Raw genomic sequence first — 26,223 nt, forward strand, 5'->3', positions numbered from 1 at the left:
GACACTCAACCTCGGTGAACGTCTTAGGATAAGACGAGTAAAATGTGATTTATCTCGGCCTTCATGCATGAAATGTCATTCCACAGGTCGCACCTGTGACGGCTATAGTGAAATGCCCCTCGTTTTCAAGGCCGACAAGACCAAGACTGAATCAAGTCATGATCGCAACGAGAAGGCCGACAGAGCAGAGAGCTGCGACAGTTACCACCCTGGCACCACGATCAGGGCATATCAGCCAAAACAATGGTGCGCGAAATACCACGGCCTCATTTTTCAGAATCTCGGATCCCTTATGGTCTTACCAGTGACCGGGTCAGGCCAGGCAGAGGCAATGTGTTTTTTCGAGTATATTTCGATCAAGCATCTGAATGAATACCACCCCTGCGAGTCATGGCGGAATACACTTATATTCTTCTCCCAAACTGTGCCATCAGTGCGATATGCCGCGATTGCTCTGGCCTTGGTCCACCGAAACTACCTGGATCGCGACTCTAGCGACCGTATGCATCAACCGCAATCCTTCAAAGACTGCCGACCGGACAAGGCTCCCTTGCTTTACTATAATCAGGCCATTCAACTTCTTCTGAATCATGAAAGTGGTGACAGCACCGAGACAACAGCCATCACCCTTTTAGTCTGCTATCTCTTCACCTGCTTTGATCATCTAGCGGGCAACTACGTACAAGCAGTGAAGCACCTGCGCGGAGGTGTGGAGCTCTCACGCGACACCGACAAGGCTATACTGAACAACGACAGAATTTATGATGATGCCAAACCCTCAGGGGCTTGCATGCTTATCTGCCAAGTCACAAAACAGATCCGCCGTCTCGATATGCAGGCTGCAACGTTTCTGGTCGACTGGACTCCAGCCGACATCCAAGAGACATTTATGTCCCAGCTTCTACCCTCCGACGGTACCTTCCGGTCTCTCGACCAAGCCGCCGACCACCTCCAGATCCTCGTCGCTCAGGTAATGAGACTACGCAGCACGGAGCAGCAAATTCCCCCGATGGGTAAGATGCCATCACCTTTGTCACTCAAGGATATCATTCTCCGACAGTTGGAAACGTGGTCGAGTCTCTTCCAGAACATACTACAAGGCAGCTCCTATGAGACAGATTCTGAAACTTACCTGCTCGTATCACTTCTGCGTCTACAACATACTATCGCATGGACTCTCCTCAGTAGTTACGGACCCGGCAGGGAAATGGCCTATGACAACTTCCTGCCCCAATTCCAGCAATGCGTGGCCTTAGCGAGCGACGTAGCGGCGGCTCATGAGCGGTATTCGGGGTCATTAAACCCGACGTTTACGCCGGAGATCGGAATTGTTCCCGTGCTCTACATAATCGGGGTCAAATGCCGACATCCCATAGTCCGACGCGAGGTCTTGAGTATCTTGCGACGGCGGCCGATACGGGAGGCGGTTTGGGATAGCATTTATACTGCCAGGGTGGTTGAGCGGGTAATCGAGATTGAAGAAGGCGGTTCTGGGGAGGGGCAAATGAAACAGAGCATGGAACAAATTGCTGTTTGGCAGAGGATTGAGACTTTGTCTTGGGTACATGTCGTTGGTGGACACACTGCGGCTAGGTTGGATGTCACGTATACGTTCTGTGCGCGAGAGGGAACGCATGTCGAATCTCTCATAATATAACAGAGAAAGTCTTGTCATCACAGTTTATACATGGAAAAGTCATTTTCACAAATTAAGCCTCTTCCCGCCGCGCTATGCCATCTAGCTGCCTATAAAACCGAGGAGGGCAAGGAAATATCTCGAAGACATCTAAATAGACTATCTGAGAGGACTACTAAAAAAGACTAATGAAAAGACTAATGAAAAGACTAATGAAAAGACTAATGAAAAGACTAATGAAAAGACTAATGAAAAGACTAATGAAAAGACTAATGAAAAGACTAATGAAAAGACTAATGAAAAGACTACTGAAGCCGTATAACTGGCCGAATATTCTTGTTATGTCATAAAGAGACAGATAATTGTGACCCCGTAAAGCATCTAATAAGATTATGAGTACACTTATATATGGGTGATTCAAATATTGGCGTTGCCTTCCTAGAGCTCCTACCATTCAGCCTATGTAGGCTTTTCGTAACTACAATTGCCATTGAGGTTGAGCAAATTAGTATCATTTTTTATTACCGTATTGCTAACAACTAAATTCCCTTCAACTCCCTATACCTTATAACTCGTACCAGTTTGATTTACGAGGTGTATACCAGAGGGCGCTTGACCAAGATCTATACATAACCTTTTTGTATCGGTCATAAGATTACAGGACCGCAAGTCTTCAAACGATCGAGGTGACGCATTCTCAAAACAGACCCGGGCACTGGTTTTTCCATCACATAGACTCGGTCTCACATTGCCAGTGTGGAAACGGTCCACTAAACCGACATACCGTGTCCGACGGGGATCATCTGGAGATAACCCAGCCCCGACATTAAACCACTTTGTAATGATCAGAGCTGCCTCGGTCTCGTATTCGCAGATTTAAATCGGCATCGCAACGGCCACACGTGTAAGTGGAGAATGGGGCTTTTTCTCCGGCTCGGTTAGCCTCCACGATGGGGTTTATCAAGCTAGCAAGCTCCCTTCGAGGAACGTGCAGACAAAAATACATAGGTTCGTGCCATTTCTCACATTGCCTATTTTGGTTGCAATACAATAGATGTCGCTTATGACCGGAAACAGATAATATTTCTTGAGTCCTTAGAACGAGACCTGGAGGCTCGCAACAAATCTGTGCGTCAATCCAAAAAAGCCAGGTTTTTTCAGGGCTGCCGGACTCTTCGGGGTAGCATTGAACTTGAGTGTGGCATATTGCCTCGGTGCTGATTTCAAAGTGCGGACCATAGTGGAATCTCCTCATGGCAAGCTGAGGGTGTAGGAAGTAGAATACGTACCGGACAGTGCAATACGGACTCGGATCTAGTTGCAACCCTAATTAATAGTGGTGCCCCCATTTTGAGAAGCATAAAAGAGGATAGGATTGATTCTCGAAGATTGGGCGAGGACCAAAGTATTGAGAGGCATCATATTTGTGAAGACGGTGACAGATGTAGCAGATAAAGTAACTCGGTCGATCTCGTTCCAGCGATTCAAAAGGGGAATTTCGTCTCTTCCTAGTGGCAGGATAGGATGATTCCGACGGTGAAACGTAGCAAAGAGTCGACGATTGCAGAGGGAAAGGCAGATCGCATCGACCGGAGGGAGGAAATCGGCTATTGACAGCAATAGCTCGACAGGTAGACCAGCTAGAGTGTTTTGCTTAGGGATCTCAAAGAGTCGAGTGTCATTTCCCCACAACCGGGATGCCAATGAACGGAAGAGTGTGGGAAGCGACGGGATATTGAAGGTGGGGTGTTGAGTTGGCACAGATCAAGAGAGGCAAAGCGATAGGCAGGAAGATGTTTTGCCGAATTAGGCACGGATTAGTCCATTCTGTGCAATGGGTGTTTCTCGAATAGGAAGTATCAAGTAAGCACCAAATCACATGCCCTGGCATAAGTCTGAACCGGTGACATTCAGCCTGGCCTATACCTTACCTAGATAGCATAAGTGCTAAATATGGAAGATCTGAAGATTGAAAAAAATTGAAAATGGTATGTTTTTATTTAATTTATCCAAGGCATAAAAATCGTCATAGTATCGCGGAGAATTTCCCTCTCCGGACACGGGATCTCCTCCGTCTCCCAGAGTCTAGACGCGCTTAGAAGATGGGGATTCCAAGACCGTACTAAGAAAACAGTCAGTATTAATAGTCAATACTCCGCAGGAACCAAACTTACAGCAATGGGGTCGTTGAAACGAAGACCCTTGTCCAGAGCACTGATAGCCTCAAGCTCAGAGGTCTCAAGGTCGAAGTCAGTGACAGTCAAGTTCTGAGCAAGACGAGTAGGGTTGTTGCTCTTAGGAATAACAGCGATGTTACGCTGAGTAGACCAGCGCAGCAAGACCTGGGCGGGGGTACGGCTGTGCTTCTCAGCAATGGCGGTGATAGTAGCGTGCTCGAAGAGCAAGGGAGTATCCTTAGCGTGCTTGAGGTCAAGCTCGATGAAGCTGAGAGGACCGAAGGAAGAGTAAGCAGTAACGGTGAGGCCCTGCTCCTGGGCGTAGTCGACGAGACGGGTCTGGGTGAGGTAGGGGTGGTGCTCGATCTGGAGGGTGGCGGGACGGACACGGGCGTAACGGAGCAGATCCATCAGCAGCTGGGCGCTGAAGTTGCTGACACCGATGCTGCGAGCGAGCTTCTTGTCGACGAGGGTCTCCATGGCGCCCCAGGTCTCGTGGATGGGAGCGTTGGCGAGCTCGATCTTGCCCTCGGCGGTGGTCCAGCTGGGGGGTAGCGGACGGAGGGATCGAGGTACTTTAGGGCAATGGGGAAGTGCACGATGTACAGATCGAAGTAGTCGACGCCCCAATCGGCGAGCTGCTTGCGGGCGATGGGCTCGACCTTGTCGGCCTCGTGGAAGCTGTTCCAGAGCTTGGAGACGATGAAGAGCTCCTCGCGCTTGACGAGACCGTCCTTAATGGCGCGGGCAACACCCTGGCCAGCCTCGACTTCGTTGCCGTAGTCTGGTATTAATGGTGTTAGTGTCAATTAGGGCTTTTGTTTTTGGGGAAGGTGAATGTACCGCAGGCACCATCGAAGAGACGGTAACCGGCCTTAATGGCGTTGTAGATCTGGTCGGCACAAGTGTCATTGTTGACCTTCCAGAGGCCGAAGCCCACAAGGGGCATCTCAAAGCCGTTGTTAAGCTTGACGGTAGGGGCAACCATTGTGAATTGTAGTTTAAATAAATCTAAAGAAAAAAGAACATAGAAGAATTTGGGGGCATGGAGGGGTATATGTATCCCCGGTAGTATTTAAAATGTCTCTAAGACACGAGACACAAAATCCAAAAGGTCCAGGCTAAATCAGCCCAATTTAGCTCAATTGATCTTGCCGTAGCCTCCCCTTTGGCCTTTCTTTACTGGAAATCCCCAGAATTGCCCCACCGGTGAAGGTGTTTTGCGGCTAAAGTGGTTGATTAAGGGGAGTTTAGCCGACAGACTAAGAAGAAATATTAATTCGGAGAATTGCCAAATAGAAGTGAATGATTGGTTTATAGTATTCCTATTATCAATTATTCAATATTGCAATAATCCATATTTTTCTCCAAACGCCCATATCCCAACACTCCAATTCCCTGATATTCCCAATGAATCACAAAAAAAAAAGAAAGTAAAGAAAATCACAGAAAAAAAATACAAAACACTCCAGAATGATTAGTGATTATCATTAAGTTTTGGTAAAAAAAAATAATGTCGTTATACCGCATCCACCGTGGCGTTATCATAGCCCGCGCTCACATCAGGGCCCGCCCCATGCATGCTGGGACCATTAGGCATACGCCCGACGATCTTATCCATTAGGTCCTCCGACGGCAAGATATTGTCAAAATGGTGTGGCTGAGACTCGCGCGATACAGGTCCGTGGTGTTCCGGCTGGTAAGGAAGGTGGTAACTCCCAGGGCCGACATCCCCGGGAATGGATGTGGAGTGTGCACCCCATGAAGCCTGACCGTGACTGAGATCATCCAGCGGCTGGGTGTTTGAACCAAAGAAGCCGTGTAGCACGCTGTTGCTATCGTGCATGTTCACATTGTGCTGTTGAGATGGCACGTAGTGGGATGCTTCATGGCCCATTGTGTAGCCCATCCCTGGGTGGGAGAGCGGCATATCGTGCACGTTGAGCATGACGGGTGCGCTAGAGCCGTGGAGGCTTGTGGATGGGATGCTCTCGGGTGCGAGGCTGGTGGAGAAGGAGTCCAGCACGGAGGTGACGGCAATTTTATCGTTGAGTCCGTCTTCGGCTTTGCTGATGGATGTCATGAAGTCGAGATGGGAGGGTGTAAAGAGATGAGCCACGTTCTCGTGGGAGGATTGGTACATGGGCCATTGCGAGTGGGATTGGCTCGGGTGGTGGATGAGGTCATGAGGCTGAGGGGCCTGGTAAACACCCTGGTGGGATGGTTTGTTGAGAAGGATGGAATCCAGAGAGAGGGGAGGAAGATCCACCCCGGAGATTGGGCGCGGACTGTTGGTTGTAGTCCGGTCGGGAGCGGGAATTAGTCGTCTCCAAGTAGTGGTGCCGACTTCGCCGGGTCGGGTTTGTCGGAACTTCCAGGCCAGAATGGCCATGCGTTTGCTCTCATCGCCCTGATGGCCTTGGTATTGATTAGAAAGCCGGCGAGAGCTGGGCGAGGTGGCACGGAGCTCCTGTACGGCAGACAAGGAGCGGAAGAAGTGACGGGTATGCTCGTCGGCATCGCGAGCAGCTTGGAGGTTTCCCGAGTCCTCGGCCATACGCTTCTCTTGGGTCAACTTAGTGAACAGCTTAGCCCACCAAGATGATTCGAAGAGAGGCTTGACCTTGGTCGACTGGGTTTTGGGTAGGTCGTGGTAAGTCTCGAGGAGACTCTGGCTATCTTCATAGACATGCGTGCTGCAGGTCCAGTTGTCCATCTGGCTGACTCCCAACACATCGCCAGCAGTAGGGTGACCGTAGTCTAGGTCAAGCTGGATTCCCAGCCGTGATCCCGCAGGAGGGAAGTCGGTCATGAGCTCAAGGTTTACTTCTAACAAGATGATGTCGCAGTCCAGGGGATTGTTGATGTCATCCACCATGGAGGCCAGGTGAGGGAAAGAGGACCGCCACCCCTTGAAATGCTCAAGAGGCATGGGCGGTTGAACGGGGTGGTGCAGATCACTTTGCAGACGAGTGTATGCATGCAATGCCTTGTCAATGCGATTGACCTGCTGAGGAGCGCTGACCCACATGTCGAAGCTGAAGCCATGAATGTTGCTAGCAGCAGTCTCCTGCATATTGGAACCAAGGGTATAGTGTGGCGGTGGGAGATCTCCAGCATATGGCTGCATGGATCTCATGTGGTCATGGTATGATGGGTGTGTGTGGCTGCCATAGTGGTTGGACGCCGAAGGGTGCTCCACTGCCGTTCTCCATTTAGGAGCGGGTGCTGAGCCATGCACACTCGAGGATCGCTCTGGTGATGCCTCACGGACAAGTCGCTCCCCTGAGATACTGTATTAGTAAAAGAAGAGGCAAATATCCTTCATATTTGACAACTCACAATCGGGATCACCCTTCAAGAAAGAGTCAAGGACCTGCAGATGGCTTGACACCTGCTTGCGAGTCCTCCGCTTGCCAGTCAATTTGAAAATGTACTCAGCAATCAGCTCGTTGCGGCCATACGACTTGCCCCGTTCAGACCACTTTCTCCGACCCATAGGAGGGTTAGCTTCGAGGGCTGGAATCGGCTGTTAGCTTCTGGTCAACGCATCACCATGGTGGGATAGACCTACCCTGCTGGAAAGCGTCCTCCAACTCATCAGACCACACCGGCTCTCCATCCTTGCCAGTATCACGACGAGGACGACCCCGGTATTCCATGTACTTATGGGACTTGAGGTAGCTGCTTCGTGCCCGGCGAGATTGAGAGTTAGGCCCAACCGAGTGAAGTCTGCGAAGCTTCCGTTGATGAAGCCGGGCGGCTACATGCTGCTGTTGCAAGCCAGCCGACAATGGTTGAGAAGGGTAAGGGGCATGAGGATACTTGAAGCCAAGCTGATGGAGTTGATCCTCACGAGCAGCGATATCAGCATGAGCCAAATGGTCTGAATAGGACTGGACATTCCCAGTGGTATTCTGCAAAGCTCGATCAGAATGAGCTCCAACAGGATCCAGTGATGGCTGGTTCTGAGTGACCAGGCACTCCGGTTGCCAGTCAGTAGCCATGGGAGGGTACCAAGGACGGGCTTCTCGAAAAGAATGACAGATTCCGATGAGAGAGGGGACTGAGAGGCACCGTCAAATGCTTACTGCCTGGCAAAGAACGCAGCTCAGTCACAAACAACGACCCAAAGAACGCGAGATGTCAAGAGAATGTAAGAACCTGGGAAAGAGAATGTGAGAGCGAGCAAGATGGAGTTTATAGGGAACCATAACTCCCCTTTGGAGAGGGGTTCTGTAGCCCCAGTAGCAACATTGCTCCGCCAGGTCTGCTTTGCCTGGCCTACGGTCCCTCGAACGCCTTGTCCATACTCCTGGGCAGGCCCTAGTCCTGGCCCGCGCACGTCCAGGCGTCGTGTGGAGAGCAGCGAACCAAAGGACATAACGGCAAGCCGACCTTGCCGCAGCAAATCAGGAGTCAAGACAGGGCTCGATATGAAGGGAAGTTGGTCCAGGATGCAAGGGATGCTCATCAGCACGATCCAGTGATGAGTGGGTCGGAGATTTTGTGCAGCGCGAAGTGACCTTGAACACCCATTATTTGGACCAGCAACAACAAAAAACGACAACAATCAGTGGCAATCATGGCGTCGCAAGAATGTTGATGGTCCAACGACATTGTCTTCTCACACGGGACCTGGAATGCTTGACCACCGCCAAAAATCACCACCGGAATGCAGGCTTGGCTGATCTCTGTTGATGATAGTCCTGCGTACCATCAGAAGATTAAGCTAAATTAGGTAAACTGACCCTGCAATCCAAGGTGCACTTTAGCTGAAGTTGTGGGGAAGAATAAAAAAAGGTGTTGCACAGTAAGGTCAAGTAGGGTTACAGTTACGCCTGGATCAAGAGGGCACGAGACGCACGAGGACGGGACTGCAGGCTAATTGACAGCCGCAAAGAACGTGTTCAGAAGTATTCGGGGTATCTTTTTATTGCCATAATGTAGGTATGGTAGTATGCAAGTAATCGTACAGTACATTAATCCACTTTTTCCCTGCAAGGGATGTTAACGAGCCAATCCATGGCCGTGTCCTTGTAGGGAGAAGGGACGAGGGCTTCACTCTTCCTCCTGCCCTCCTACAGTAAATTTCTTGCGCCCGGCGCCAGAAGTAAGCTGTTGAAGTTTGACCCTGTCCATCTGCTCTCCTACCTTCTTTTCTAAACGCGCGAGCTCCTCCTCGGGATCGACGGCCTCCTCGTTCACGAACTCCAAAACCAATCGTCTCCCCAGGAGATGCGTGTTTTTCAACGCGTCCATGGCATTCTCCGCTTCGCGAGCGCTTACAAAGTCTGCAAAACCGAAACCACGAGCAGTGTGATCGAACTTCTGAGGAACACGCACAGACCGAAGTTGTCCGTAAGCCCCGAATAGGGATCGGATATCCTTCTTGGTGGCCTGGAACGGCAAGTTCTTGATGATGATTTTTGTTCTGCGCGCCGCAACCTTCTTCGCGGTATCTTCGCGTCTTCGCTCCTCGGCAGCGTCCTTGCCCTTGTGGGATGCACGAATGAGAAGCTCGTGCTGATCCAACTTGTAGCCGTTCATAGCTGTCATAGCAGCCTGAGCTTGACCTTTAGTTTTGAAATCCGCAAAGGCGAATCCCATACTGAGGGTCTGTCCTGGTCGCTTGGGATCGGGTTTGGTCTTGACCCGACCGGTAATAAAGCCATCCAGAGATCGGAACACTTCCAGGAACTTCTCATTGGTGGTTGAGAAGTTGAGGTTCTTTACGAAGAGTGTTGTGGTTGCTACGCTGTCATCAGGCTCATCTGCGGCGAATGTGTCCGCAGTTGAGAACCCTTGATCCTTGCCCCGAGTCTCTGGAGCAAGTGCGCGTGGAACCGCTGAACCATCGAACAAATTCTTCGGTGCCTTCTCCAGGAACAAGATGGAATCACCCATCTTGCGGTATGCCATGCCCTTGAAAGCCTTCTGGGCCTCGTCAGGCTGCGCAAACTCCACAATAGCAATGGTGCCACTCGGAGGCATCAACAATCGGATGATCTTTCCATATGGATCGAACAGATTCCTGAGTTCCGCCGAGGTGACACCATATGAGAAGTTCTTGACCAAAATAGCCGTATTCCCACGTTCACGCTGCTTGAAAGCATCAATATTTACCCCGTTGGAGGCAAAGTAGGCTTTCGTTTCTTGAATCACATGCGTTTCAGCATGTGCTTGCTTCACGGCGGCTTCTGAAGAGGTGGGATCAAGCAGTTCTGATTTGGAGACTCCGAGCCTTCCGGCCACTGATGACATCACAGCATCGGCCTGTATCAAAATTAGTCTCAATGTTTCGATTCGGGGTAAAAGGTAAACTCACGTTCATGTATAGGGAGTTCCAGCTGAATGAAGATGAACCGGCATTTTGTTTCCGCTTGATCTCCCTTTGCTTTTTGAGAGGAAGCTTTGACAATTCGTACTCGTCAATCTTGTAGGTCTTCTTCGCAGAAGCCGGCAAGATATGGAGCAGACGACCCTGGAAATGCTTTCCATCAAGGGTCTGGTAGGCATCAATGGCCGCATCAGCATCGGTGTATTGCACATAAGCAAAGCCTTTGCTGGTTGTGGAACGGGTGTCAAAAGCAACATGAATCTATAAACAATTAGTACTCAAGTTCATTGAATATAATGTGTAAATGTGCAAAAGTGGGTTGAGTGGGCTCTTTCAGATAGTCAAGAAGCATCTACTAAAATATCTTGTCCTTGTAACATCATTTGCAATTTGCATCGGATGTCCCTATCGGGAAAATCATCATTTGAGCACTCGTGGCCAGCAGGCTGAAAGCCAGCTAGCCGGTGAGAGAAGGTGGGGCAAAGTGAAAAAGCAAAGCAAAAAAAAAAGTACTAACCTCTTCAATCTTCCCGAACCGTTCAAAGATCGGTTGGAGATCCGATTCTGTTGTGTCGTATGCAAGGTTTCTGAGGAACAAACGAGCGGAGTTCCGAATAAGATCAATATTCGGATCTACCGGCGTTGCCTCGGTGCTGTTCTCAACGTCAGTCGTGTTGGGCGCAATTTTCTCAATGGCCGCAGTGCGCGATTCCTCGTCACGCCGCGGCGACTTATCGCCAGACGAAGAAGGTGGTGAGGCAGCTCTGGTCGGCGCAGTAGTGGGTGCGACAGCCTTGTGCTGATCAAACTCATCTTGCTCTTCCTCATCGAGAAGGCCCAACAGACGACTCGTCTTGGACCGTAGCCAATCTGCATCAGATACAGGGGCAGCCTCCGCTTCAGGCTCCGCAGAGTTGTCCTGTTCTGGTGTTTCTTGAGCCTCCTCTTCCTCAATCTTGTCAACGACCATTGTCTCAGGCTGCTCAGGCTCTGTTACCGCTGGTGCTTTCTCTATCTTTGCTTTTTTCGGGTGTGAAGGCAACTCTTGTAACTCCTCCTCTTCTTCCTGCGCGGATTGGTTAATAACGGGAACAGTGTCCACAGACGGCTTGATCATCTCATCATCATTGGCCCATGTCCGAGTCTTTGATGACGATCCCATTAAAGAGAGGTACTCTTGTAGCTTAGGGTCTGATTTGTTTTCGCCGTCCCTCTTGCGCTTGAGGTTGTAATCCAACGATGCATCATTAGCATTCGTGGTATCACGTCTTCGTGTGGGGTGAGCATCTTCGGCGTCATTTGAATCAATCTGCAATAATACGGGTCAGTCTCAAGACCACCTTAATTGGTCAGCGTGCACGGGCGAAAGGATAGTGGCTGAAGCAAAAGAGTGGAGAATCGACATACCGGACGAGCGATGTCTACAGCGATCTTTGACATCTTCATGAATGTCTTGTTGAAGTGTTTCACAGCTTGTTGAGCATCTTCATGGCTCTTGAAGCCGACGAACCCCATCCTACGTTTAGGTAGGACATGAGCATCGGTGACTTGAAAGCGAGTAGCAAAATGTTTTTTAAGCTGATCATTGGAGCATGTGGGTGGGAGACCACCCACGAACACTCTGGTGCTCTCCATTTTGGGATTTTGTTGTGAGGAGTGTGAAGACTCGAAGTTTCTATGAGAAAAACTTTTTTTCTCTTCTTTCATAGTGCCGCGGGCGGTCTGGTGGGCGGTGTGTTTGCTCTACCGGCAATAAAGTTACCCTGGCTTCACGTTATCGCGGAATTACGCTACCCCGTTTTCTTTTATTGCATCACCAACTTCCCTTCGAAGGTTTCTGTTTGATACAATAATTACTAACAATGGCACTCCCCCCAGCTGAGAAGAAGGAGCCTATGGAGGGTAAGTTTATCCCCCGTGAGTCCAACTGACTAATTGCTAAATGATCCGTGCAGCGCAGATTAAGTCTGTGGACATGGTAAGCACACTCATGCGAAACAATGATGCTCAATTGATTCTGACCCACTTTCTAGACTGAGGATATGCAGCAGGAGGCTATTGCCCTTGGTATGAACTATTGAGAGCTCCCTGGATAAACAAGGCTAACCTACCCCTCAGCCATTGAGGCCATGGAGAAGTTCAGAGTGGAAAAGGTATGCGCACTCCTCAACTGCTGGAATATACGACTACGATAATAACCATTTACAGGATATTGCCCAGTACATCAAGAAAGAGGTTCGCCAATCCTACCCCGCCCCGATCGCATTTCTAACCCCATACATCAGTTCGACTCGCGCAAGGGCGCTTCCTGGCACTGCGTGGTTGGCCGCAACTTTGGAAGCTTTGTCACCCATGGTTTGTCGATTCCAGAACCCTTCTGTCAATAACCAGACACTAATCCTGTGTTCAACAGAGACCAAGCACTTCATCTACTTCTACCTCGGCCACTGCGCGATTCTGCTCTTCAAGACCCAGTAAATGCGATTGATATGTCTAGGCTCGATGTGCGGCACCGATGGGGAAGTGATATCCGGAGAAATGCGTTTCAAGCGACTATTTTGTCTTCAAATAATATTTGGTCTACGGGGCTGTTATCCTTTGATTGAACAGCCATTATTGAATTAAGCGCGTCTACCCAAAATACGTAAAACGACCAAAAAATATTATTGCCTGAATTTAGGCCCTCCGTAAAAACTTCATACACTACACTAGAGGTACATGTATAATCGCCGATAGTCTCCGGGTCCCTGCTGGAATCGACAATCCAGGCGATTGACCCATCACTTGACCAATCAAACGCCGTTATATGTAGCATCACGTGTTGCTTGCCAAGACGGCGCCAAGCCACAGCGCCACACCCCCAATGCAGCTGCCTTCCTCTTTGATCGGTCTTCAATTCCTCAAATAGCTCTCAGCTCTCGGTTGTTCTGTTGAGTAGTCCTGCACCAACTTTTCCATATCTCACATTCGTCATGGCTTTCTGCATCACGTTCGGAACGCATGGTAAGTCATATTGTTCTGACCCACGATCCAGAAACCAGAGTGGACCCTGTTCCTGGAGTTATATCGAGTGACGGGTATCCGTTTTGTCGACACTGGGGACATATCCAGTCATATTGAACGAGATACTGACCACAAATAAAGAGTTCTCGTCTCAGCTTGAGGGCTATGAGCAAGTTCGCGCATACTGTTACAATTGTAAGTTCTGACGTCAGGGGTCTATTGACCCTGTTACGGACGGTTTATTGATCGTCCGCTTTAGGCCAACATTGGAATGGTCACTGTATCACCCGATGGTATGTTTCTGTCCCGGATTACCTGACCAGGGTGGTTGGACTTGACTAATACTTTTTAAAGGCCATTTTTCACTGTCTGCTTCATTGTAAGTTTATGCTCGCCCGAATACTGTCTTGAGAAACAGTTCAAGATATCTAATGTTTACCACGCTACAGCCATTGATTCCTCTTGCTTTTCACAAGTACAAGGTAAAGAGACTTCGATCGATCACGTCTTGACTCTGTTGTTAACGTACTATATAGGAGGTCCAATGCTACACATGTCGTTTCACTCAAGACCTACGGTAGGCTCCAACCAATGCTATCGGCTTGGTAGGATATACTAATAATGATTGCTTCAGTGACCGGCCTGACATCACGCCTGACACACGACCTCCGGCAGGCATGCAATATGGCATTCAGCCCCCTCCCGGGGGCCCACCAGGCTGGCAGCAGCAACCCCCTCTGCAGCCTCCCCCTCAAGCACAGGGTGGACTTGGATACAAATGAGTTTCCAAAGTTGTTTTAATTCCACTAGCATGAATACGCAGCTACTGTTGCGGGGATGTGAGGCAGAACGACGGTTTAGCAGGAGACGCATGTCCCAGCTTAATACCGCGGATTGACCCTTTGGCGTTGAGTAACTTTGTTTTTTTGTTTTTTTGTTTTTCTTTGCTATCAGATCTCGAACTTTTCATTTGACCAGCCTGGCATATTTTGTTCCCTTCCCCGCATTGAATGTACATGGTTGTAAAGAGAAGAGTCAATCAAGCAGGTCATGGAGTAAACAATCAGGCAGGCATGAGGTACCCATGCTTTCAATCAAGAACAATTGAAGAAAAGAACTGCCCTCGGAAATCCTTAGGCAACAGAGAGCTATCTCTGTGGAAAGAACAAAAAATTGGCTCAAAGAGCACGGTGTTCAGCTCCTGAACGGTCAATGGAGAACCCAAGAAAGTACAGTCTGTATCCACAGCGGTCGATGTTGGGCACTACCCGAAGGTGTACCACCGACATGCTTCGTGCCATTAGATAGGACGGGTGGTCCCGATCTAGTTTCAGCCTAACCTGGGCCGCAGCAAAGATCCAATCAGTGCCCTCAATAAATCATTGGACGTGAGACTGAACTGTTGAGAGAAGAGAAAGAAGAAAGAAGAGAAAGTGGGAGGGGGTAGGTATTTATACCCCAGTTCCTTAAGACGACGGGGGAACTGGGGTAGGTGACGATGTTCCCGAATAGGAAGGCACCTATAAAGGAAGGCACAGATGACAATAAAGTGGATGAATTCCAAGTTCAGATAGACTAGGTAGCAGTAGGGGTATAAATAGTCGTAAACAAGATACTAAACCAAGACCAAGGCGCGAAAAAAACACCAAAAGATAACACCAGATCCTCAAATATCCTTCACGGAGCCCTGCTTAACCTTTTCCCCAACCATCTCCGTCGGCGTCACAGCCCCAGAAGGCGTAGCCGTATCATCAGCTCCATCCCTCGTGCCACGGTAAACCTTAGGCTTCTTACCCACAAGATCAAGCGACATCATCCGCACAACACGAACAATACTCGCCCGTCCCTCGTACAGCGGGAACACCACAACACCAAACAGGGTAAAGAACAACCAAATAATTCCGATAACAACCCAACCCGTGAAGAACTTCTTGCTGAACACATATGAAGTCCCGTACATTGGGATCGGCCAGAGGATGAGGAGGGCAAATGCCATAAAGACTGTCAGCGTGCGGGCGTAGAAAGCGGCGCGGTTGAGCAGGCGTATTTCTTCTTCGCTTTCGGCTTGTGTGGGACCCGCTTCGCCTGGAACTAGTTCGAGGTCAATGTGTGCGGCGGCGGCGACTTCCGTGTCGTCGACTTTGCGGATTGCGCGCATGGATTCGTAGTCGTAGTTTTGTGGGCCGAAGGCATAGGTGAAGATGGGGACAAAGACTAATGGGCTGAGAAGAGCGGCGACATTGCCAGCTAGCATGGGATAACTGGAGGGGTTTGTTAGCTTGGGTTTGTAGTATGGATGTTGGGAAGGATATGCTTACTTGGCGCCGGTGGTGTCAACGGTTAGGACTCCGTATTGCTTCTTTGCGGTCACTAGCCAGGCAATGAGGGAGACTGCCAGACCGAGGGGTGGTGATAAGGCAGCTGCGATGCTATTCTGGCCCTTCCAGAGGAGGGTCATGGCGCCGGGGAAGACGGCGGAAGAAATGATCACGCCCATCAGCAGGTAAAGATATCCCATGCCGATTCCAGCGTAGTAGAGACCCGTTGCAAAGGCCGCCATGACGATTGAGTAGACGATGCAGGACATGTGCGAAATCCAGACCAGTCTCTTACCCTTGGCGCTGGGATCGATGTAAGCTGCGTAGATATCGTAGGTGAAGATCGAAGAGACGGCGATCAGCTGCGCCGAGAACGCGGATGTCACGGCCATGAAGATCATCAGTGTTGTAGCGACGGCACCGCTATAGCCGAGCAACTTGACGGCTGCGAAGGGGAGAACTAGTCCGGCAGACACGTCGTTGGAGCTCAGACGCTGCGAGCCCTCTAGTGCCAGTGCGGAGAGACCCATTGTGGTTGCGCATAGCCAGGGAATTGCGAACCAGCAGAGGCCGCCGATCACGTATCCTGGGAATGCATGGACGGGGCTGGCGGCGATAGCTTTGTTGTAGTAGCCGTTGTCCAAGAAGACTGTTCCGAAGTTCCCAACTAGGTTGATGATCCAGAAGATGCCACCCTCCTTAGAGCGCATGGTTAGATAGCTGCCGTCCGCGTTTCCCTCAACGGGGTGACGCTGGGAGGCTGTAACTAGGGCATCATACACCTTTGATGGAGATCCTAGCTCGGCGTTTGTGGCATAGGCGGAGAAGGCGAAGAGGAAGATGACGACCAGAATTACCACAGTGTGCAAGTAATCCGTGATAAAAGTAGCCTTAATACCACCGAAGAGAGTATATAGTACCACGCCAATCGGGAGCAGGAAGCAAGCAGCCGCAGTGGGCACTCCAGTCAAAGATGTCATCACGGCCGATCCACCGGTGAGCAGCATCGCTGTAACCAGGATGTTGGTCATCAAGCAAAAGACTATAAACACGATATGTACGAGGGTTCCATAGCGAGCGCGGATGACTTCCAAGAAAGTGTGTGCATTCGGCGCGCGGCGTTTGAGCTCGATAGCTATTGTTGCGAATAGGAGAATCTGGACGGTAGCGCCTATTGATACACAATACGTTAGACATCGAGCCTCTCAGGTACTCATATCGGAACTAACCTGATGCGTAGAAAAATGGTCCAGAGACACCGTATTTGTATGCGACTGCAGACGACTGGAGAAGGGTCGCAGCCCAGGTCCAACTACTAACAACAGCGGCAGCAACCAGTCCTGATTTGACTGATCGGCCTGCAGTTGAGAACATCTCGGAGGTCTGGACTTCATTCTGATAGCTGTATAGAGATATTTTGTCAGTTTATGTGGCTGATACAGATTGAGGCATAGAGATGTACCGTTTCAGTGCCCAAGTGATAAAGATCATCAGCAGAGCAAAAGCAAAGCCTAGCCCCAGGATAATTCCATATCCAAAGCTCTGGGACAAAGGCGCTGTGAAAATAACCCCGTCGGACGGCATGTCGTGGACGTGAAAAATCAGAGACTCCACGGGTTTATAGCCGACAACAGAGGGATAAAATGTGAAAGATGTTGGCAGTGTGCCTCAAATTGAGAATCAGCGACTAATTCTCCAATTGATTTGGAAAGTATGCCTTATATAGCTTTCCAATATTGACTTGGGAGTATGTATCAAGCTCCCGGCAGATGACAACTTCATATAGGGCCGAGACGCACAGCATCATAAGCATGGAGCGGACCTCAGCTCCGAATTCGCACCCAGAGCACAGCATGACGATCTTTCCAAGGTTGATCTGAGCTTAGATAGGGATGCTGGATTTTGATTGCCAGATAAGGGCATGCTCTCGTAATGCCATGGCGCGCAAGGCAGGGATACGAACCGTATGGGTACGCCACTAGAATTAAAGAACCAACGTCCCGATGGAGCACTCCGATATCAAAAAGTCACTTTGATGTGAGGAAGAAGGTTTCGACCAGGGGCACACGCGTTGTCGGTCATTGGTTGGTGTTGGCTTATCAGTTGCTGTTCACCTAGCCCTGGTCCTTGTGGTTAGGTGGTTGTGATTGCCACTGATTGGCTGGAGAATATGCAAGATAAGAATTTAGGGGTCGGCAAACTCGCGCTCCCGAGCACTAAATATTTGAAACTGACCAGTGAGACTATTGTTAAAGGATCCTCCTATGTGGGGATATCGGGTTGCCCCGGCCCCAACGAGGTTGTAGGGTTTGATCAAGATATGCTTGGCAACTTTTACTCATTCTTATTATTTTCCGTGATCCACTATCTCCCCGCGTATACTTTATATTCTAAACATTATATTACTCGAGATGGACAATCTCACATTAAGTTTCCGCTTGGGCCAAACGTGGGATTAAGTTCGTTATCATATCCATTCCGATCTCGGGAGGTCTAGAGGCTGCTTATTCTACACTGTGTCACCAAGTCATCAATTAAATGAAATGCTTTATCTAATTGGACTGTGGGGATGGAACTATACATGTGCATCTCTTTTGGAAGATTTAGTTTTCTGTTTCACGCCCTGAGCGCCTGTTATATATATATATATATATATATGGTGTGAAGCGATCTTGGAAATTAATCTATATCAGACGAATTATAAGTCTAAGGAAAAATAACTAGCAAAAAGCTATACATGATTACTCTATAGCGCAAATTATATCCAATCCATATACGACGAAAAAACCACTATATCTGAAGAAACTGGGGACTATATTCCAGCTCCACTGATTGTAGCTTAACTCAAGATCAATCGGACCGGTGTAGGTATACATAACCGCCCGGAGGACACAAGACTATTACTAACTCTCAAATAAATCTAAATCATCTAGGAAGCGAGGAATTTTGGTCAGCTTCTTCATTCATCAACTCTTATACTGTGATATTTGATATCTCCCTTGGCAGCTTTTCCTTTCGACAGTTACATCTGTAGCAACCACATCACTAGAGTCTACAACTTGCTGCTGTATTCCAGATGGGTGAATGCTATATGGAGGGAGGTTTGTATGATAGAAAGGTACTGTGGAGGGTAGTTGTGCAGTACTGCCACAGTTCGCGAGTTGTCGGACTTGATAGATACATATGTCCCGGATAATGCGCGGCACCCGAACCCTTTCCCTTTCCGTTTTAGTGCTCACCTCTTGCCGCTTTTTGATCACTGAGTATAACCGAACCCCTGAGTACCCGGACTTGCCCAGGTGATCACTGACCATTACATAATCAACATGCTCTGCCCAGGTGCTCACTGGTAGGATCGAATCTCTCTGGGTTTGGGAAGATAATTAGGTCCCGGTGAATAAGGTATGTTGCGGAACTCACAGGGGTCTATGTTTATTAATATAGGTATCGCATAGGCAATTGATACATACGTACCCCAGGAGGAATTATATGACCTTTATATTGCAGGGTTTCATCCGGTACAACGCGAGGTAACCGACCAAGCAACCCATATGAGAGGCGCAGAGCCTCATTTATGATACCATTCTGCATTGCCTCCATAATTTGATCAAAGATTGCCTTTGCAACCTTGAACAGGGCTGCCGATCCTGGCTGTAACCAGAACATGACCTTCGACGGAACCACGTATGGAAGGTGTATTATCCATGGAATAAAGCGATTCGGGTGGACAAGGGCAGTGGCTTCACTAACAGCCGTGCGAATATCACTGCAGAAGGTCTTCTCCTCAATGAATTTCCAACTTTTCCCGAAGCAGTAATATGTGATGATATCAGGACGATAGGGCAGAAAATGTGTCACTCAGCTGAATCGCTTTTTTTCTTGGCATGACTCCTCAAACCGCAGCATCAACCTCTGTATGATTTCTTCACATGCAGGTGATAACTCCGAGACGGAGCGTTTAGAGAAGAAACTATTCAAGAGACTGCGCTGGAAGCGGTGATTTTTGAGAGGTACAGTGGCCGCAAGGCAGAGGAAGGGCAAAAGTTGGGACAAAAACATGGATCTTTGTCACGCACTCGGGTGCTAGAGGCATAGATCTCATCATAGAACATAGGATCGTTAACATGTACTTCACGGGGGTTAATTCGAACGATGAGGCCTGCTGAAGGTTAGTAGCCATAGAGTAAATCGGTAATCGAAAGTACCGTATTGCTGGTGCATCTTTTCAATCTGGAAAAGAAGTTGTCCCCCGCAGGTAAAATCGTAGTAAAACTTGTATGCGTGTGTTATGGCGGTTGATTTGGGCCCAGGAATTTTTCTCAGGGGATGGAAGTAGAGACGATAGATAGTTCTCAAGATAAGATAAAAGCCTATTCCACTGAAAACCAGCCAAAGGTAGGATATATTGGAGAACATGATGCTTTTAGCTTGTATCTGCTATGTCAGAACTAGCTCAACCTTGATAGAGGAAGGCTATTACCTGAACTCCAGCTTATATATATTCATCCCCTGGCAGCAGCCCCATATTTACCGGATTGGGGATTGGGTTTGACCGCGGTCGGTAAATGCTAGGAAAGATACTATCTTCCGAATTCTAGTTAGATCGATTGAGTCTACGATGGCTTCACACGCCGATTGCAGACATTTTATTTTATACCTGTCCCTTCCGATATCTCATTTGCCGTACAGAAATACTAGGTTAGATAGATAGCATACCCAGACAAGGACCCCCTTACTTCCCCATTGGAGCACCTGGAGCATCAGCTCTGGAGTCGGGTTGGTACCCCTCTCACCGAAGTTGAGACGATCAAGCCGTTTGTGGTCCGCCCCTGGTGGCAGGCAGCCGATATTGCGGTTGCGAAACCCAGGAACAGGCCCTAAAAAATCATCCCCAGGTGTTTGCGGGGGCCTATGAGCTGGTCTAGTTACCAGAGTCGAAGGATGAGAGCGATCGGAGCAGTACGTCCTGCTGACGACAGCGTTTGCTGGCGCGACAGTCTTGCCTAGGTTGCAGGACGGACTTCGGTTGCGCGGCAGTCGAGAGTTACCGACAGATTTGGCAAACAAAAGCCGTAGAGAAAAGCCTCCCTCAGTCAAAGCACTACCGCCTATGTCCGTGCAACGATGAGGTGGGTGGTGCTATTTATTCTGAATGATGCATGATCATGGCCTACAAAGGCCTATTGTTATCCAGGCTGAAATTACTGGAACCGTTGCATGGGCGAAGGGTCTGGAAGATCATGCTCGCACAAAGCAAATGGCCTTCAAATTACTTCCTTCGCGAGTGAGTTGCCTCTGGTGCCGTGAGCTGCGGCTCATCAACAAGCTACTGAGGGCTTCACTGATCTCCTTAATGTCACTGGCTTTTGTCGTTTTACTCGAGATCAATCCTAGAGCAGCGTAGTCCACCGACACATCGGGATTGACAGTCCACCTGCTAGAGAATCGCCCAACTCACTCGTGTGGGTGAGACTGGATTAGTGCAGCGAGGGATTGGGAGGATCGTGCTTATGATTGTGGAACAGCTAGCCCTGGAACTTTGCGCATTATTACCAAGAAAGACAAACTCGTCTGCTCCTGGTAACTTCTCGAAGTTGCCATATCGCGAGAAGTTGCCATGTCGTCCCCCTGTTGAGGAGGCTTTCCTACTGGCTAGCTGGGCAGAGGGGAGTTCCTAGGGGATACCTGGCTCATGGGGTATGAATGATGTTGACCGGATCGTGGAGGGTGTTTGAAATCTCTCATGGGTTCATTATTTTCTGGAGTAATGGATTATCATAGTCGGTTTCTTCCCTGTCTTTTTTATAGTTCTGCATATCGAATAAGTTCCTTTGGTCAGTACCCGCCGGCAATGGGAGCCAATCAAGATATGTTCGTTTATTGTGGTCCTAGACATCCATGTAGTATTCGGTGGTTTAACAACAAGGGAATAGTGGCTCGGGGCTTCTCCCACGGAAACAACATAGAGGCTTCAGTTGAGTGTATGCTCGAGCCGTATGCGAAGTACCAGGGAGCATAGAGGTTGTTCTAGGTGCATCACCTCCAGCATTGAACGAAGGAGCGGCCTATTTGCCATTCCATGGACTCATAATAAGCCGAGATTCAAGTGTACAGGATGGGTAACCAGAAGCTTGATAGTCTACAAAGTTACTAGAAAAGCAAATCCAATGCCAGGAACAGATTCAATCAAGTCTTTATATTGTACAGACAAACGTCCGGGTAGAACAAACATGTCTCAGTCCGAGCTGCCACAGCCACAGCACATTCCAGCGCATGATATCGCCAAGAAACAAGCCGATGGAGACAACACAGACAAGTCAAGACAGAAACACGAATAGACTAGTTCTATCCATAAGGACCTATACAGCAGATAGGTCGTTGAGTAACTCTCTTTTGCAACGCAAATGAAAAACACTACACACATCAAAATGAAAACGGAAACGGAAACGGAATCACGCCAGTTATTTCGGAAGGGTTGATTTGGTTCCAGCCACCAACGAGAAATGGCCCAAGGGTCACGGGGTATAGGAGTGGGTAAGTGAGGTGGTATGAGGAGAGGAAGATTCGAGGTCGGGGGAGGGCGCAGTCAACACCCGAGATAGATAATAAGCATCTCACGGGATATCAACTGCGCAATTGAAGCTGATCAAGTGCTTAAGCGGAGAACTTGCGGGTGATCTTGGCGATGACTAGAAATGAAGAAATTAGCAACGAATTCAACCACTCCATCTCATCTCTAGGAGTTCTTACCGTGCAGACCAACAACGGAGAAAATGAATCCCAGACTCAGGACCAGGACAACAACGGGGTCAACGCGGAGACCGGGGCTCTCGTCGGTGTAGAGCTTGAGCATGGTTCCGGACGAGCCACCGGCGCCGGCAGAGCGGGTGGAGCTGGGACGGGCATTGCGCAGGGTCTCCTTGTGGTCGGCGGCGGCACGGCGGCGCATGGCAGCACGAGGACCACCGGGGGTCGAGGGGGAGGAGGGACGGCCGACGGAGTTGCCGGTGGCTGCGACGGCACCGGACTTTGAGTCAGGGCCGGACTCGGCGCCTGAGGTGAGGGGAGATGCTGGGCGAGGGGAGGCCTGGTAGTACATTGTGTTAGTTGTGGGATTGAGGATCTAGATGGTTCGCAATGGGTTGTTGCGTTGATGGATGGGGGCAAGCTGGCTTGATCGTCGGATCGGTGATTGATGGGATCCGGGTCTGGTGTGGATGGACTTACCATTGTGATTAATGTGTGGAAGAGTGTAAAGGGGAAAAAGAAGATATTAAAAGAAAGACGGAATTGCAATTCAAGGAGAAAGGAAAGGAGGAGCTTGAGAGGGTCTGAAAGGGAGGTTTGCGGAGTTGAGGCCACGATCGCGGTTTCTTGGGTAATACCGTATTTGATCTGTCAACCCCGGCGGTTGGGGGCGATTTGGGCGACAATTACCAGTATTTACAGTACATAAAGATCCACCAATCAGAATGGCTCGGCGCACATTACTGCAATGGCACTCTACGAGATTAGCGAGTGACTTCAATATAAGTCTACAAGTCACGATCCTTGACACTTAGTAGTGAATGGCTAGCAATACTCGTTTTTCCATACACTATCCCTACAAAGTATGATACTGTATGATATTCTGAGATCAATTCTATTAATATAGCAGCTACTACACCATCCACGTGTCTAGTCCATTGAATTAATAAGAAAGACTAGCTCACATTCATCGGAGAAAGCATTAATGGCTGTCGTAAGACATGGAGAACACCTCCGGAAATCAAATCATCCAGATAACGCCGTCGGTGCACTCGTGCAGGGGGTATGGGGTATGGGGGTATGGATATGAACATGTAAAGGAAATCAAGGAAAGTAAAATCACAGGAATTTTTTGACAGCTCAGAGCCAGGGAAAATGGGAGATGGGTAGAGCAGATATGACAGCGATGAGGTATCATACTGAGCCGAAAGCCCAGAAGCAAGAAAGCAAAATGCACAAAGAGATCAGGCTAAATTTCAAGGTGTCCACACAGACACGAAGTTCACAGATTAAGAAAGAGATGGCGATCCAAAATTTAACGCCCCAGAGAAGGTACTTATAGAAACAGCACCGTTTTTCGCACCAGATGATCAATCGATCATCATTCGTGATGGTACTTGGGTAAGGTTCGAAGAGAGCTCGGTTGTCTTTTCTGCTTCCTTGTTCTTCTTTTTGTTGATGTGGGGCTTCAAACCGCGGTTGAAGTTGTGGACGCACAGGCAAGCGTTGACGATAGTGATCACAATCAAAATGATGGTGATGATGGCGAAGAAGGTCATCGATGGTCGAGCGGGCAGGTATTTGAAGTATGTTGCTGGGGACCACATTCGGAAGAGCTTGAAGCAGAAATATGCCATCGCGGCGAATAAGAGAAGCTGGTAAGATAGTTAGGAGCTGGATCAACATTGCTGGTGTTGCTGACTTACAATGATGATGATCATGCCAACCATGGTCTCTCGTCGCACAAACCAGGCGCCACAGACCAAAATGAGAATGGTCACAGGGATGGCAGCCACCGTAAGCGCAAATTCAATGTCCATGCTGGTCGAGGAGACCAAGACGAGGAACTGGACAGTAAAGCCCAGGAAGAAAAAGAAATCGAATTTCAAGAGAGCGATATAGATCTGATTCGCGAACTGGTTAGTGTTATTTATGGGAAGGTCGAACAGAACACAAACCTGGTAGGTGAGATAGCGACGCTTCATACGCAGATCAGCACTGATATGCTTGTAGATTGTCCACGCAAACTCGTCGTAGAGCTTATAGGCGACAAAAGTCATCAATAATGTCCCCAATGCCACAATGCATGGAATGATGATTAGGAACGGCTCGGACTGAGCCCAGACAACCGGACTGATCATCTTCATCAGGGCCAAGGTGGTGACCGCCTCTCGAATTTGTTTCACTTGAACAGCGCCGTAAATCAGGAGGCCAACATTGCAGATACACAATCCGATGACCTGAATTGTATTCTTCATGCGCAGAGCATCATATACTAGCACGAGCTCGTAGAGGAAACCGAAACCATAGAGGGCGAGGAAAGTAGGGATAGTTTTTGAAGCGGGACTGTTGTTTGGGAGTTCTTGGATTTGAAAGTTTGCGAAGATGTAACTATGAAAAGGACGACGTTAATATTGATTTCCGGTGGTTCGCTTCGAAATTCCATACCTTTCAAGGCCGAGTGTTACGATTGTTTGGACGAGTGTGACGATCGCAAAGGACCACGTCCAATGTGTGTTTGGGAGATACATCCTGGGTGTATGGGTCGCAGGAGTGACGTTGGCGTATCCCTCTCTTGCGCGAAAGCCGCCTCCTGGACGTCGAAAGGCGGGATCAAAAGACCCCCCTAAGAGAGATGCGCGCGACCCGTGTGAAGGAATCTTGCCGAGTGGCTCCGTGGTGGAGCTCAAGTCGGCAGGGTGGTGAGGGAAAGACACGGTGACGGTGTGACCACCTGACGGTGGCTTTTCACTTTATAAGGTCCGGTGGGAAATAGGCCCGACACGGGGGAAAAGGGCAGATTGAAACACCCGGAGGCTCGTGTGCTTCTGTGGCTTGGCAATTTAGTTGGCAAGTTAGGATTCGTCAGGAGATGCAGGCAAGCCTCAACAGGGGCATTCGACCGTCTAGCAGACTGCTCAAGAGATGAATTAAAGATAGATAATTCTCTTTTACTCCGTATGTTTGTTTGTTTTCTTTATCCCGCGGAGTTCCGAATTATCGGGCGGGGGAGTAGAGGGAATGTGTGCGATACAATACAATGCAACCCTCGAAAAGGAAAAATGGTGTAAGGAACGAGTGACAAGTGTTGAAGGGAAAAATAAGGCCAGGATTCGAGACGGGAGAAAAAGTAGGGGTCTGGGGTTCAGAGTTGTCCACATACCATGGGGCGGGTCACACACATTACGCAGTATGCACCTGAGCTCCTACTGGTACTCCGTAACAGTACGGAGTCCCGTACACAAGGCAGTGCTTACTACAATTCTAGACGCGACCATACACAGTTTCTCCAGCCGAGCTATTTTTTGCATTTCAACGCCTTTTCTCCTGAGTGGAGTGGGACCCATATGCGACAGGTACCAAACTTAGGTCGAGTCCAGACTCTTTATGTATTTTACCTTACATATATATGTGGGTAAACTGTACATAGGTAAATATATACTCTTCTAGTTCATCCAAGAGAACGACCTTGGAACTATGTAGTTCTTGATCCCGTGCGCCCGGGGTTCCAACCTTCCAGCCCTGGAGGTGCCCCAGTGGCTTACTTAATCATGTCAGTTTAATGCATGCTTAACTTGTGACACCTAGTAATTAATCCAAGCCCCAATGAATACGGAGTACCATCCCCGGAAATCAATGTGGAGGTAAGGCTGTGAAACATATATTGTACACATATGGAAAGCCATGTACGGCCAATGTGGCTGAGGAAGGTGGCTGAGACGTTTTAAAGATAGTCCGAGCCATGGCCCCTGAAGGACCATCCTTGGTTCATGTGTTTACCTACCTCGGTACTAAAATATAATTTGTTTTCATGTAGACTCTTATGTCTATTTCTCTTATTGCATCTTCATTCTCCTAAATCTACCAAATTCAAGTGCGTTTGCATGTATCTAGTAGGCTAGATCTCCGAACCGCATTCACCGGTATCAACCCTAATGTGCAAATGACACCTTGCGCCGATCAGATCCACATTCATCCTATTACAGTCGGCCGAAGTCCGCT

The 26,223-nt window shown here is 49.0% G+C and overlaps 12 protein-coding genes across 12 annotated transcripts; 4 read left to right on the top strand and 8 right to left on the bottom strand.

The window, feature by feature from the left end:
- Positions 1 to 112: 112 nt before the first annotated feature.
- On the top strand, positions 113 to 1,657 carry N7517_006185 (uncharacterized protein; the record flags this gene model as incomplete). Its single annotated transcript, XM_056723915.1, has 1 exon — positions 113 to 1,657. The coding sequence occupies one exon, from the start codon at positions 113 to 115 to the stop codon at positions 1,655 to 1,657; it is 1,545 nt and encodes a 514-aa protein (XP_056580165.1).
- A 1,305-nt stretch (positions 1,658 to 2,962) lies between these two features.
- On the bottom strand, positions 2,963 to 3,527 carry N7517_006186 (uncharacterized protein; the record flags this gene model as incomplete). Its single annotated transcript, XM_056723916.1, has 2 exons — positions 2,963 to 3,298; positions 3,327 to 3,527. 2 exons carry the CDS (start codon positions 3,525 to 3,527, stop codon positions 2,963 to 2,965), a joined length of 537 nt encoding a protein of 178 aa, XP_056580166.1.
- A 204-nt stretch (positions 3,528 to 3,731) lies between these two features.
- N7517_006187 (uncharacterized protein) lies at positions 3,732 to 4,801 on the bottom strand (the record flags this gene model as incomplete). The annotated part of the gene is made up of 4 exons (XM_056723917.1): positions 3,732 to 3,758; positions 3,811 to 4,357; positions 4,390 to 4,597; positions 4,657 to 4,801. 4 exons carry the CDS (start codon positions 4,799 to 4,801, stop codon positions 3,732 to 3,734), a joined length of 927 nt encoding a protein of 308 aa, XP_056580167.1.
- Positions 4,802 to 5,332: 531 nt separating this feature from the next.
- Positions 5,333 to 7,820, bottom strand: abaA (transcription factor AbaA; the record flags this gene model as incomplete). The annotated part of the gene is made up of 3 exons (XM_056723918.1): positions 5,333 to 7,098; positions 7,156 to 7,332; positions 7,388 to 7,820. The coding sequence occupies 3 exons, from the start codon at positions 7,818 to 7,820 to the stop codon at positions 5,333 to 5,335; spliced, it is 2,376 nt and encodes a 791-aa protein (XP_056580168.1).
- A 1,054-nt stretch (positions 7,821 to 8,874) lies between these two features.
- Positions 8,875 to 11,788, bottom strand: mrd1 (RNA-binding ribosome biosynthesis protein MRD1; the record flags this gene model as incomplete). Its single annotated transcript, XM_056723919.1, has 4 exons — positions 8,875 to 10,089; positions 10,142 to 10,414; positions 10,671 to 11,462; positions 11,561 to 11,788. The coding sequence occupies 4 exons, from the start codon at positions 11,786 to 11,788 to the stop codon at positions 8,875 to 8,877; spliced, it is 2,508 nt and encodes an 835-aa protein (XP_056580169.1).
- A 227-nt stretch (positions 11,789 to 12,015) lies between these two features.
- On the top strand, positions 12,016 to 12,631 carry N7517_006190 (dynein light chain DYN2; the record flags this gene model as incomplete). The annotated part of the gene is made up of 7 exons (XM_056723920.1): positions 12,016 to 12,055; positions 12,109 to 12,131; positions 12,187 to 12,220; positions 12,272 to 12,306; positions 12,362 to 12,388; positions 12,439 to 12,508; positions 12,567 to 12,631. The coding sequence occupies 7 exons, from the start codon at positions 12,016 to 12,018 to the stop codon at positions 12,629 to 12,631; spliced, it is 294 nt and encodes a 97-aa protein (XP_056580170.1).
- A 494-nt stretch (positions 12,632 to 13,125) lies between these two features.
- On the top strand, positions 13,126 to 13,938 carry N7517_006191 (rhodopsin family protein; the record flags this gene model as incomplete). The annotated part of the gene is made up of 7 exons (XM_056723921.1): positions 13,126 to 13,156; positions 13,298 to 13,351; positions 13,416 to 13,449; positions 13,511 to 13,535; positions 13,606 to 13,638; positions 13,693 to 13,733; positions 13,791 to 13,938. The coding sequence occupies 7 exons, from the start codon at positions 13,126 to 13,128 to the stop codon at positions 13,936 to 13,938; spliced, it is 366 nt and encodes a 121-aa protein (XP_056580171.1).
- An 884-nt stretch (positions 13,939 to 14,822) lies between these two features.
- Positions 14,823 to 17,058, bottom strand: N7517_006192 (sodium:solute symporter family protein; the record flags this gene model as incomplete). Its single annotated transcript, XM_056723922.1, has 4 exons — positions 14,823 to 15,417; positions 15,475 to 16,645; positions 16,704 to 16,876; positions 16,937 to 17,058. 4 exons carry the CDS (start codon positions 17,056 to 17,058, stop codon positions 14,823 to 14,825), a joined length of 2,061 nt encoding a protein of 686 aa, XP_056580172.1.
- A 1,851-nt stretch (positions 17,059 to 18,909) lies between these two features.
- Positions 18,910 to 19,890, bottom strand: N7517_006193 (benzoate 4-monooxygenase cytochrome P450; the record flags this gene model as incomplete). The annotated part of the gene is made up of 4 exons (XM_056723923.1): positions 18,910 to 19,331; positions 19,385 to 19,444; positions 19,532 to 19,633; positions 19,680 to 19,890. 4 exons carry the CDS (start codon positions 19,888 to 19,890, stop codon positions 18,910 to 18,912), a joined length of 795 nt encoding a protein of 264 aa, XP_056580173.1.
- Positions 19,891 to 20,629: 739 nt separating this feature from the next.
- N7517_006194 (uncharacterized protein) lies at positions 20,630 to 21,152 on the top strand (the record flags this gene model as incomplete). The annotated part of the gene is made up of 2 exons (XM_056723924.1): positions 20,630 to 20,758; positions 20,916 to 21,152. The coding sequence occupies 2 exons, from the start codon at positions 20,630 to 20,632 to the stop codon at positions 21,150 to 21,152; spliced, it is 366 nt and encodes a 121-aa protein (XP_056580174.1).
- A 976-nt stretch (positions 21,153 to 22,128) lies between these two features.
- On the bottom strand, positions 22,129 to 22,704 carry N7517_006195 (SEC61-beta family protein; the record flags this gene model as incomplete). Its single annotated transcript, XM_056723925.1, has 3 exons — positions 22,129 to 22,163; positions 22,225 to 22,561; positions 22,702 to 22,704. 3 exons carry the CDS (start codon positions 22,702 to 22,704, stop codon positions 22,129 to 22,131), a joined length of 375 nt encoding a protein of 124 aa, XP_056580175.1.
- An 887-nt stretch (positions 22,705 to 23,591) lies between these two features.
- N7517_006196 (uncharacterized protein) lies at positions 23,592 to 24,752 on the bottom strand (the record flags this gene model as incomplete). The annotated part of the gene is made up of 4 exons (XM_056723926.1): positions 23,592 to 23,876; positions 23,928 to 24,125; positions 24,180 to 24,612; positions 24,670 to 24,752. 4 exons carry the CDS (start codon positions 24,750 to 24,752, stop codon positions 23,592 to 23,594), a joined length of 999 nt encoding a protein of 332 aa, XP_056580176.1.
- Between the last annotated feature and the right edge of the window lie 1,471 nt (positions 24,753 to 26,223).

Source organism: Penicillium concentricum, assembly GCF_028827145.1.
Source record: "Penicillium concentricum strain IBT 3081 chromosome Unknown utg000002l_segment0_segment0, whole genome shotgun sequence".
Classification (NCBI taxonomy): Eukaryota; Fungi; Ascomycota; class Eurotiomycetes; order Eurotiales; family Aspergillaceae; genus Penicillium; species Penicillium concentricum.